This window comes from Cygnus atratus, chromosome Z, assembly GCF_013377495.2.
Source record: "Cygnus atratus isolate AKBS03 ecotype Queensland, Australia chromosome Z, CAtr_DNAZoo_HiC_assembly, whole genome shotgun sequence".
Taxonomy (NCBI): Eukaryota; Metazoa; Chordata; class Aves; order Anseriformes; family Anatidae; genus Cygnus; species Cygnus atratus.
The window spans coordinates 18,705,249-18,718,254 of record NC_066396.1 but is presented as its reverse complement, the minus strand read 5'-3'; the positions used below and the strand labels follow the sequence as shown (position 1 = coordinate 18,718,254).

The following is a 13,006-nucleotide window of genomic DNA, read 5'->3' as shown; positions in this document are numbered from 1 at the left end:
GGGCGGCTCCGCCGCGGGCCCGCCTGCGGAACTGCGCGGCCCGGCACGCCGGGAGGCACAGCCCGGCTCCGGCCCGGCCCGGCCCGCTGCCCGCCGCCGCCGCCGCGGAGCGCTGCCGCCGCAGGTAGGGGAGCGGCGCCGAGCCGGGGCCGTCGGGAGAGCGGGAGCGGCGGGTGCCGGCCGGCCGAGAGCCGCGGCCCGGCGTGCACGGTGTGCCGGGAGGAGGGCGGGCGGCATGGGGGTCACGGGGGAGCCGCCCGGCCGCGGCCCGGCTCCAGCGCGAAGCCCGCGGAGGAGGAACGTAACCGAGCGGCGGGCGTTGTGTTGGGCGTGGAGGCCTTTCGGGGGATTCGTAAATCGTGGAAGAGCTTAAATCAGTCCTAACGAGCCCGTGGGCCCCGGTCCCTTTTAAAGGGTGGTGGTAGAAACGTAGATAAAGGACGAAGGTGCTAACGTTGTTTGCATTCCTATACCTCTGTCTTTAGAATTCACGCGAACACCTATATGCAAGTAACAAAGGCTTTAATTGTTGAAGACAAGTTATCGTTCCATTTCTTTTTAATTTTACGTAGGTATCATCTGTCAGTGGTTCTGCCCAAGGTACGTAGGAGCTCAACGACAGTGCAGTTTGTATCGACAAGAGTGCATTTTACCAAAGCAGTTATTAATTTACATTTGTTATGCATTTTAATCATCTTCAACCAATACAGATCTAGGAGAGTATGGACAAGCTAACTTGTGGCAAGCTGTGCCAGTTTTAAGGGGCTCTGAATGTATGCTTATAGTCTTAGAAGCAGTATAGCATTCTTCAGTCCCTTTCAAGCTAGGGCCTATTGCCCCAAAAAAGGAACCAAGAAACTCTTCTGTCTTACTTTGAAGTTCCTGTTTTTCGGTGTACAACATGCTTATTTCTCACAGTTTCTATGTGCATAGCCTGCAGTTTACTTTAGATTTATGCCATGACCTTTATTCATCCATTCTTCAGTTCAGAATTTAACAGAAGACCATGTCACGCCAAGTAGAACTTTTAAAAATCATTTTCCTTATTTGAAGTAAATACTTGTATTAGTGGATTGTAGTATTTAAATCATGATTGTGAGGTGGGGTTATAAAAGTAATGACTTTAAATAAGAATGAAACAGGTTAACTTGTCACAGTTTGATTTGTGAAATCTAGTTGTCAGGGAGCTATACTTAAAGGAACCACTAGATATCTCGAAGCAAAGGAAACTACTGCTGTGCATAACCATAAGAACAGTTTTTGGTGGCAAAATTGCTTCTGTAAGGCTTTAGTTGTAATTAAGCAAGTTAAAAAATAACAAGTTAAAGTTGATTTAAGTCTCTGATAATTTAAGATGCATGACTTCCAAATTAAGAATTAAGGCTTTGTTTGTGATGGCTTGTCCATCGGGTCTCCTTTCTACACAAAGAAATTATTGCAGAACCAGTGCTAGCATCTGTGTAGCAACTTCACCTTTATTGACATAGAGCTGTTGTATAAATAGCTCTCAGAGCTGCAGATGCTGTTTTGCCAGTATTTCCAGCTGCGCTGGCACCCCTGATGGCACTCTGGAGGCTGTGATAGTAGTTCCCTTCTCTGCCTTCTTCCACCTGCCCTCCATGAAGAGTTCTTTGGTGAACAGCAGTCCTACAAACCAGCAAAGCACAGTCTGTGCTTGTGGGATGACTAGGATAACTGACTAACACAGTTTTGTGACGGCTGTGGTATAAACCTGTTTGGTAACCTTCTTCTGTAGCCTGGGCTGTAAGTCTGTACTAACCTGTCCAGGTGGGTTCTCACCTTAAAACATTGATACACATGCCTGTAGACAAACCAGATAGAAGCTTAGGTTCGCAATACCAGCAAACTGTAACGTGGTTTTGTCTTCCAGTGCAAAGAAGACCAAGTCACAGCACAGCTACCAGGTTAGATTGAAGGTTATGAGTCTGCTGGGTCCTTGTCTTCACTCCCTGAAACTTTTCAGTCTTTCTCTTACCTCTTCCAGTGTGATAACAAATGAGTCAGGTGTCCTTAAAGCTATTGTCTCCATTTCCAAGCAGCTATACATTAATTCCCAGAGGTCCATTATAATTCTCAGAATGCAGCAGTGGCCACGTGAAAACTGTGACCACAGTGTACCATAAGATACACAAACAGGATGAAGTTTGTTACGCAGCTTTGATTTTTGGCAATAATTCTTTATGCTTTATTTCCCAGTCTTCCTTATAAGATTTGAAGACTGTGTACAGAACCTGTCATATAACAGGTTTTTAAAAGATAAGCCTCCAGAATTAGTTGAGCAGAGATCAAATATCTAGTATAAAAAGCTTTAGATAGATAACTAGGACACTAGCGAAGTAAGGAGGTGAGAAGTGGTTATTGTAATGGAAAGTGTCAAGCAATTAGTCCAGGTAGCATAACTGGCTCTATCCTGTGTATTAAAAATATTTATTGAGAATACAATCCAGCCAAAAGGAGATACTGGTTTAAAATTAGTTAAAAAGAAGGTTAATCAGGTTCATTTTTCTGCATTTTACTCTTTTGCCTGCAGTTTTCTTTAAAGCTACATTGGTTCCAGCTACAGTCCTCACATAAGGTATCTATTTGTGAAGTAATTAATTTGCTAGTCATAAGCTTCACCTATCTGTTCTGACTTTTAAACCCTTTTCATCAATCCAGCTTTTACGTAGGCCCTTAAGAGACAAATAAGAAACAATGCTTTAACCCAAAATCATGCTTTCAGGCCTAACTTATTGCATGCTGTGTCTTGAAGGGACTATTTTTCTTTATGGAATATTATAAAATGTTCTGGGTTCTTTGTAGTCATAGTGCAGAGGAAGTCAGACTGCTGATCAGTGTTTTCTGCATTTGTCAGATTGAATTGCAAAGCACAAAGACACTGTTTAAGGGACGTTTTAAGGAAGCAGTATCTTAATTCAGAGCTGTTTCTTATATTAGCCTTTAATATCTTCTTAATCCACACCATAAACTGGGCCCTGGGGAAAGAAGGGATCTCAGTAACGCAGTCTTCTGGAAAGTTCTAGCTAAAAACATTAATGAGAATTTGAGATTTGAGTTTATTTCCATTTTCAGTCCAGCCACTATGGACTTAAATTTTCATCTGCGTTTTTATAGCTAAATCCAGAGTGTGATTTAAACTCAAACAAAGAGGCTGCAGAATGCAGGAGTGAGGGATCTCAGCTTCTGAGAGATGGGGGTGTGTGCCTCTTCATAAAAAGCATGCAGAATGTTGAGCTGGAAAAGACAATAGAATGGAATAAAAAAACTGTACAGGATTATCCATCTTCCACCTGATGCTTACTATCTTACACAGTAAGAAAGAAGCTGTAAACTCTAGAAATGACCAATAAAAACAAAAAATAAAGCCATAAAAACTGTTGTCTTGAGGTGCAGTCAGAAGGATACAGAAGGGCTTGGGAATGGCAGAGGAACAGGTGAATAGTTGTAGCAGTGGATGAAATCTCTGGGGCCCACAGTTTTCTTTCAGAAATAGTTAGCTGCTGGAGGAAGTAGATGTGCACTGAGATGAATTAAACTGTGAGAGTGTGCAAAGCATAAAAGGTAATCAGCACAGAGAAAGGAGGTGACTAAAAGCTATAGAAAAGTATGGGAAATCAGTAGGAAATAAATAAACGAGGGAAGCTGTAAATGGGATTTGGAAAGGAACAGTATGTCACATGAAAGGAAATTAGAATATTGCTGTCAATTAAGAAATCTCTTTGAAAACAGTGGTTGGTAAAGACAGGTTTGGAAAGCAATTTTGACAGTGTAGAGGAGGCAGAAAATAGAGAAGAAACGAGCAGGAATGTGAAAGCTGAGAGTCACCAGAAGAGTTTAGAAGAAAAAGAGAATGTAAGACATTCAAACTAAAGCTGAAGAACTGACAACAATGCTGTAGAAGGAAAGGACTTCAGCGTAAACTAGAGTGCGACAAAAATGAAAAAAGGTGATGCTACCAGGGACTGCAAAGAAGGCTTGCACAATTGTCTTATTATCACTGATCACTCCTTACGACCTCTTACAGAGCTAAAATGAACAAGCCAAAATAATGCATTTAAACTAAAACTTCATTCAAGTCTCTCGTATCTTGGGCTGTAGTGTCATGTATGCTGAAGGCATGAGGGAAGTGTCAGCCGTTCCGGGTGAAATGGCATCAGCCCCTTACTTTGTACAAGCATGTACATGTGTGCAGCTGGACAACAAGCCCCAGGCTTAAAACTGGTCTAAATTTAAAACACAGGAAAGCATGGTTAATTTTCTTTTGGATCAGTCTTCCCAGTCCAGTTAAACATGGGGATCACGCAAATGCCCTTGTGCTGTCAAGGGCAGGACTAGTGTTTTCAGCAGCACTTCCGTGAAACTGGAGCCTCCAGTAGCTACCTCCTGTTGAGAATAGAGAGCTATCACCTGTGCTCAGCGCACAACAGAAGCCTGTTCTCTAAAATGTGCTTCCATGGCAGCTTGAACCAATGTTCGTGCTTTTGCAGCCCCTCAACATCCCATGTGTTTCTTCACCATCGTTGCACGCCTCCTTTAGCAATGGCAGCTATTTGGCCCCTGGGAGTCAACTCAGTTGAAAATTGCTAACTCTCCTTTGTTTTTGATCCTCTCCTTCAGAAGTAGAAGGATGATACCTACCTCATTCTGTCTTACCATCCTGTGCCATCCTTCCTTCTGCCAGCTCTAGTTCCCATCCATCTTTCCATCAGCCTGTCTAACATACTAAAAAATCAGGAAACAGTCCCCCTAAAAAAGCAGATACCTCTACCATTTTTCTTCATATGTGAGGAATTCTTCAGGCAGTAGCAGGGATGAGAGCTGTTAAAGCCATTATATTTGTTCAGCTGAACATGAGACCACAGCAAGTCCCTTGTGAGGTCTGCAATTCAGTTTAAGCAAATAGAATTCCATTTGCTTGAAAGCAGTCTGCTTTTTAGGACTGCTCTTAATGCATACAACACCTAATTATTAATGCATTATTAAACCACTCATTGCCTTTGATTCAAGGAGCCTGAACATGATAGACTGCTATAATCTGATCTTTATTATTGTTATGAGAAGTACACCGGAAAACTGCATATGTATTTGCTGTAAAGTCTGAAGTAAATTATTGAAACAGTAGCTCTAATAACTGTGATAAATTTTTCTCAGCTGTTCTGTTACAAATTGGAAATACAACTCTTTTAAAAATCACAGTGGTCTTAAAGTGGGGCAGTAAGGACTGGGAAGGAATCTAACGAAAATTATAGAATAAGACCTACATACAAATATACTTAACATTACTTTCCACGTGGTGGGCTTGATTCTTAGCTACGGTAGCTCAAAAGAAATTCAGATTCCGAGCGTTGCTTTTTTCAAACTTTTCAGTCCCAACATAAAGACAGTATCCATCATAATGCTTTAGTTTATATTGCCTTTTGTGGTAGTAACAGAAATTCAGAGCACAGTGGTATATTGACCACTTAAATGGGTAGTATGTTATAAAAATATTGTGACTTCTGTACTTAACCTGGGATGTTTGCATTATGAAATGAGAATTCTTAAACAACAAATTAAATGGACTTTCTGTTTGTTTTCACCTCAGGATCTCCTGAAGCTTCTGTGGGACTCTGCCATTGTTAAATTCATAACAGGTACACAGTTTTACTTAACTGCGTTTTTCTGTTTTCCTTTCTTTAGATTAGAATAACTGTCAAAATCTAGAAAAAATAAGTGAATCCATCAAATATGGAAGAGGACACCAAACCTCTCTTGATTCCTGTTGGAGGCGATGAAAGCAATTATGGAATCATGAATATACAGTTTAATCCAGAAGACTTTAAATGCAAAAGGTATGACAAATACTGAGCATACAGAATGATTATGTAGTAAAGAGTTGTTTAATCTTTGCTTCTAGCAACAGAATCCTATGAAGACAGAAAACTAACATTTGGAATCCAGTGTCTGAATACAAATAGTTCCTGTTTTGTCTCTATATGACATTACCTCCAAGCACTGGATGAAGAGATGTGCTTATTGTTTTGTTAATAAGACTTTTCAGTTGACGTTACTTCAAGGAGAGTGCTTCAATTAGAATTTTGCATGTGGTTTATAAAATGCTTTTCAATAACTGAATGAATACAGTGTGTGTACACTGACGTGTGATGGTTTTTATTTAGCACAACGAAGTGAAATGTTGAGACTACACAAGAAAGCTTGCCAGATGCTGTAGATAAATAGCTGTTGGTATGTGTAAATGGCTCTGTGTGCATTCCACAGGTAATACTAGAGGAATACATTATTTGCTTGTATTGAGGAAATAATGATGGCTATTGTTTTTAGGAAAGCTATAGAATTTCTTGAGATTGAGTAAATATGAAAAATACAGCAGCCCATCCTTTTTGGCATGCCTGCAAAAAATAGTATTTATCTAGCTAAGCAGTAATTTTGCATGTTTTTATAGAATTGAACAGCTCTATTCCCCAAAGGAGGTCAGGGTGGGAGACTTCCACTGCTGTTGCAGTTAAGAGTTCTGTGAGTTGTTGCTGGTCCTGGAACCAAAACTGAAATCAGAGTGGGAACTGCCTTTCATAAGTTTGCTGGACACACCCGCTCCACATTTTTACATAACGGAATAGCCCCATGCTACCTTTTGGACCCTGTTTGTTCTCTTCTGCCTCTTTTATTTTCTATTTGCCTCCAGTGTCATATTTCAGTAGTGCAGTCTTCCTGAAGAAGCTGAAGATGGCACTGTTGTATACAAAATCCTTTTACTGGTGGCCACTTCAGCAAGAGTTCTTGAGGATAGTGATTTCCTGCTGTCTCAGCCTGGGTGGGTAAATTTTGTATGCTGTAAGAGCCCATGTGTGTGTTAGCCAGGGGCTAAACAATCTCTTGTTTCTCTGAGAGCAAAGGAAGGAGGAGAGGGGGAGGACAAGGGTATGAGTTAGCACAGAGGAAGAGTGAAATACAGGTGTGTGCAAGTACAGAATGGTATATGTAAAGATGAGAAAATAGTAAGATACTTTCAAGATGGAAAAGGAATTGTGCAAAATGAATTCTTGGTTTATCTTCTTCCTGTGCAGTCTGAGCCCCTCATGGCCCACCCAGCATAGGAAGATTGCCAATTTATGTGTATTTTGGGAGCTCCTCATGTTAAAGCAGGCATTTGTTGTGTTGGAGGAGCAAAGGGTTTCAGGTGGTGCAGTGATATCAGTGTAAAGGGAGAAGTTTGCACCTTTGCGATATATCGAAATGCCAAGATCCACTTTTCAAAAGTAAGGTTTGGTGTTGATTTCTTGTTGTGTGTTTTACTTTCCTTGTGATTTCTGAAGTTTGGAGACTCAACTTCATAAAAGGTTGTAGCACATGGCATTTAGTTTCCTCCCCAAAAGCAGTAAAGTATTCTTGGATTACTTTCCCACCTCTACAACCTCCAGCTTTGCAGATCCATCCTCTTTGTCCTTTTTGTGCCTCCTCAAAGTCCTTTCTCCTCTTTAGTACAGCCTGATCCTTTGTCTTCCAAGCATGCAGAGGCACAAAAAATGAAGGGCACGAGACCTGGGATATCAGAAGGGCCCGGAAATCATTGTGGTGCCAAACAGTGCTGAACTTCATTTCTGCATATTAGAAGAGGTGGCACAGTCTTTTGAGAAAGGAATGGGGAAGAATAGGCCATCACGGTGTGCCTTGGGCACAATCAGAGCAGTGATCGGGGCTTTGTAGTCTTTTGAGTGTGACTGGAGGCGCTTGCTCATTAGAGCTTCAAGGAATCACAGCTTGAGGGAGAGAGGTTTGTCATCCATACAAGCATCAAACAGTGCAAATGCAATAGTAGTACATGATGTTCTCTGCTTAGTTTGCTTCTTTTTTAAATTTGCTGTTCAGAAACTGTGATCAGACATAGTTGTGTGGTCCCCTAACACCCATTTTCAGGGTCCTTATTTTTGCTTTGATTGAGGTTGCTGTTGAAGTGTTCTGTGTGATTTGCTTATAATCACTGTTTGCCTTTCTTGATGCTATTCTCTCCGTTTGCTTGGGCTGTTTTAGGTTTGACTGCATTTACATAGTTTGGTTTTCTTAACAGCTTGGAGGATGTTGGATTTTTGAAAAGCATGCTTTTCAGTGTTTACATAAGAACAATAAACTAATTGTTTATTAGAGTTGTAAATTATTTTGTATAGTATTCTTCTAGTATTTTGGTGAAAATACAAAGCTACATTTAATCCTCTTAAAGAGGGTGTTACTGTTCTTCACAATGACCTGAATTACTCACACCCTGTTAGGTGTGTTTGGCCATTTTGTAGGGCCTTTTAAAAGGCCAAATTTCATTGCAATGGCTTATTGATGCTTATTGTATTCAAGGGACAGGAGTTTCTTTTTTCTTCTTACTGCTTTTCAAACCTACTTATTCTCAATCTGATGTTTTGCATATGAAAAAACTTATTTTGCATATGAAGAAAGTAACAATGCCCCCTGATAAGAGAAGATCAAGACTTCTTCCCTGTTGTTTTATTTTTCAATCGTTTTTGAAGTCCCATAATGTTTTCCCACAATGTAGGAGAGATCAGTAGGTGAAATTAAGTTGTTAAATTAACATAAACAGTGTCTGTAGGTGGCAGTCAGAGAAGCTTTTTTCATACAAAAGTGTTTCCTTTTCATCTTCAAATTTCTCTTAACTTACAAAAAGGTATACAGTGTTAGGGACTAACCTCTACAAAGCTACAGTTTCTGCATTCATACGTTTACTTCTCCAAACCCACATGATCTTTTTATTCCATTGCTTGCTTTTCACTTTTCTCTATTGCTAACGTTTTTACTAATTCCTAATTTTACTACTTTCCAACAATGCCTCATTATGAAACTTCTTACTTGTTGTAAGAGTAGTGTAGAATAGCTTTACCTTTGACAGAGAAGACATAACAGTGCTTGCAATGCGATATGGAAAAGCTTGTGATTCCTTATTTGTTAAACTAGAATGTATATCCTCTGAGCAAGAGAGATGACTTAGTATTGAGTTCTGAAGGGTTATTTTGGTTCTGCTGCCATCAAATACTTCCAGATAGTTGTATGGTCATGTGCTGGTCATAATAATGACAATGGTATTAAGAACCTGGAAAAAGTTGAGTTTTTCCAAGAGAGTAAAGACCTTATAGAATACACCATGAGCATACAGTTTACAAATTAGACAGCTTAGAATGGCAGAAATCAAGTCAATGGTGTTCTTTTAATTGGTTTCCTCAAGGTAAGTGCACTAACATCTGTAGCGTTCTTACACAGGTAGGAGATGGTTCCTGATTAAGGAAGAAATAGCAATCTATGAATATAGATTCATTACATTTGCTTCTTACTTTTATTTCCACGATGGTGAACCAGTTTTATTCATTAGTTTCTTCTGTGCCATATATAAAGTTCCTGTAATAATCTGGTGACTAAGTAAAACAACAGACAGAGGAATTTGCCAGCTTTATCTCAGTACAGTAATCCTTTCAAATCCGTGAAAAGTAACTGATAGATTTTTGATACTGTGTAGTCAAAGAAATCAGTGTAATAAGCTATAGTAGATTCTTTTGGTCTTTTTGGAGGAGTGGAAAGAAGTTGCATCTTCTAATGCGTTTTCTGTTTTTTTGTTTGTTTGTTTGTTTTTTTCCTATTTATTCGGGTATGAAAAGTTTGCCTAGTTTAAAGGTATTAGTACCATCATGTAGAGCTAAAAAACACAATGACATAAAAAAAATATGTTGTAAGGGCTTAATACTCAGAAAACTGCTTTTGATCAGATGCCCAGAAACAGTTGTTTGATGTTTAAAAATATTTCAGCGACAGGGTAAGGTAGGTATTTGCTCTACTCCTTCTTTGCTCTGCAAACTACAGTACATTTCTGAAAATGTCTAGATATGAGATGTAGCACCTTTAGACATGCTAGCAGTTGCAAGATTGTATGTGGCTTGCCAAAAAAATTTTCCTATTGTGTTCTTTGCCACCTTTCAAAATCCAACACTGGAAGTTTACACAGCACAGTATTTGGAAACAGTCTTAATTATGAGCGCTTTTTTTCATTATATTTGCTAGCAGGAATTGCTACCAAAGATCGTGTTGTGAGGAAGTTTGGACAAGTGCCCTCTTCTCTCTTTCATAGACCAGCATTAGATTCTCATTAACTGTGTTCCTTTGTGTGAGAAATAACTAGCAGATGAGTGTAGTTGCAGGTTTGCTGGGGATGGTTTCTGAAGTACATGTGCAGGGGCTAATGTTTGGGAGGTGTGGACCTCCTGTATGGGATCCTGCTTCTTGTCTGTACTCATTCTGTTGTGGAAAACAGCTTTGTTTTACTGATGTGTTTGTCCTGCTAAAAAGAGCATTGTTTTTTAGGCTAGCTATTGAAATGTAAGTTGTTATTGTGTTTGTCGGTGTGGATGTAATAAATTCATTGGATACTGTAGTCTATCTCAGTGCATTTTAATTGTCTGCACTGTTCTGCGTTAATCATCACAGCCTCCAGTCATGTAACCTCTTCCCTTCCCCCAGATTACATTGGCCCTCATCCTTTTCATATTCATGTTGCCACATGAGTGGTATAATGTGATTGTACGTGTAAATCAGAAAGTTTTCTAGGAATCTGTTGCAGCTGCTGAAGCCTGCATGTACAGACCGCTTGAGTGCTAGACTTAAGGTCCCTAGAAAGAGTTTGACAAAATATAGCCCAGACTGTATCCTGCCTACCTTGGGCTTTGAAAATCTCAGGGTAATCTTTGAGAGCTTCCCAGACACGTCTGAGTTTGTAGTACAGCCAGTCTTTGATCTGGGGATAACTGGGGCTGGGAAGTGGCCTTGATCCTAGAGAGAGCACTACCTGCTCCTAGTGGAGGTCAGAGAGGAAGATCGCATCCCAAATTGCTTGTTCAATCCAGACTATGCTCGCAATACAGAAGAAAATAAGAAATTCTTTAGAGAAAGAGATTTCACCTAGTGACAGATAACATCTTTGCTACATGTCAATTTTTTTTTCTTGATATTTGGTTATTAACAAACAGTAGTGCTTTCACCATAAAATAGAATGTCATATTCATGTTTTATGTTGTTTCACCTTCAAAATTTTCTGTGGCTTTAACTTGCTTTAGAAAATAATCACTCACTGTCTTCCAGTCTGGAAGAATTTTCTTGGATGGCCATGTCAACGGCTGTTGATCACCATGCTGAAAGAAGTCTTTGCCAGAGGTCTGCCTGCTTTGAAACAAAATGTAGACTTCGTCTCAATGTAACTTTTTCACACTAGCAAGGGAAGATTTAGGGAATGTACTACTATTAACTTGAGGTAGGAAAGAGGTAGTCCTCATGAAGCTCTTCATACTATACTATGCAGCTGCTGTATAATTAGCAAAATATACTTTCTATTCCATAATATACGTCAGTGAAAACAACAGAGAACTCATTTGGGGAGGCATTCAAACATATTACATTTCCTGTTTTCATAACTACAATCTTTATTTTAGCTCTTCTAATGAAATATTTTTCAGCAGTGTCCAATGATTGGATCAGCCCAATAAATTTTGAACTAAAGCAAGTTAAGTCCTTCAGAGCTGACAGTCCATGAGCATTTCTGTTTGTTAAATACCTATGGAATTACCTATGTGTGCTTCAGGCTTGAGCACTAAAACTATTGCTTAAAATTTATTCCTGTTTAGTTGTGGTGTGTCTCTTAATTGGTTATAGAAACACCCCAGAAGTCCACACACAAAATCATCATTCTCCCCTTCATTTTGTGAACGTTAAAAAAAATTTAAAAAAAGTCAGTTGGGAACTTTTTAAAAATTGAAAGTCTGTTCACTTTCATTTCAGTATATCGGAAATGATTTAGCAAGCCTAAGCAATTTTTTCCATGATGAAGGAAGATGTAAGAATTAGTGATGTCTAAGCTAAAGGAAATAATTATTTACTATAATTTGTAGAGAATAAATTTACTTTTCTTTGTTTTCTGCTTCTGTTAGTTTGCATTTTTCCCGTTATTCATACCGGCGATACCTATTAAGCATACAGGAATGAAGTCATGCTAAAAGTTGAGGACCTACCATCAATTTTTCCAGAGATATCACAACTGATTTCAGAGCTGTATTCCTTTTCTTCTTCCCATCTAGAAGATAGTGTGATGGTGCAAATGCTTAATGATTCACAGGAAAGGAGAATGGGATCTTTGTCACTTTACTGAGAGCTGTGGCAGGAGGGGCTGACAAAGTTCTTTTGTAGTCGGAGCCAGAAATGCATACTTAAAAACAGTCAATTCAAATAGGTGGTGGTATTACAGGTAAAATGGCTGGATTTATTGCTGACTTGATTTTTGCCATTGGTAGCGTGAAACATGTTGAGATATCTACTTTTGTGGGTTCTGATTTGTTTTTTTGTTTGTTTATTTCTAAGTCATTTAACCATCTGCCTGGAGGAAGATCAGGACGATGTTGATATCCCTTTAGGAATGAAAAGGTGAAAGGAAAAACAAAACCCCAAAAATCTGCAGCAAGGCTTACAGGTCACCAGTATCCCCTGCAATCTTTGCAGTATTTTGATTAGGTTCTATATTTCTGTGTTGTAACTTTGGGAGCAGTGCAGGAGGAACTGCAGTTTTCACTCTGCTTGCTCCATACATATGTGTATGCAAAGAAAAAATTGGGGCATGTGGCTGCATTCTTCTTCAGGGGCTAGGACCATTCCTGCAGTCTAACATGTAAGTAGAGAAGAGGGCAGGGAGACCACCTGCATGCTGCACATCTCCGTGAGAGTGTATCTCTGAACTGTAGGACTTCTTGCTGAGTGAAAATCCTGTTCTCTGTAATTAATCTAATTAAATTTGAAAGGAAATCCTGAGGTGATTCAGAGCTGAAAATGGACATCTGCTGTTCAGTGTCTCTGACAAATTCCATTCCTGGTTGCTTTGGTTTAAAAATAATTATGATCATATTGGCTGATTTGGGCTTGGTTCCTTCCCCATTAAACACAATTTTATACAGTGTTT

At 39.5% G+C, this 13,006-nt stretch overlaps 1 protein-coding gene across 2 annotated transcripts in view; it reads left to right on the top strand.

The window, feature by feature from the left end:
• SLC38A9 (solute carrier family 38 member 9) overlaps positions 1–13,006 on the top strand; it is a 44,103-nt gene continuing 31,097 nt past the window's right edge. The window contains exons 1-3 of one of the 2 annotated variants that reach the window (XM_035553702.2): positions 22–124; positions 5,701–5,852; positions 12,415–12,477. In XM_035553702.2, coding sequence (XP_035409595.1) covers positions 5,749–5,852; positions 12,415–12,477 — 167 coding nt within the window. In that variant the 5' untranslated portion in view covers positions 22–124; positions 5,701–5,748. Of the gene's footprint in view, positions 125–5,700; positions 5,853–12,414; positions 12,478–13,006 lie in introns of both variants that reach the window. The other variant, XM_035553703.2, reaches the window with a different exon arrangement.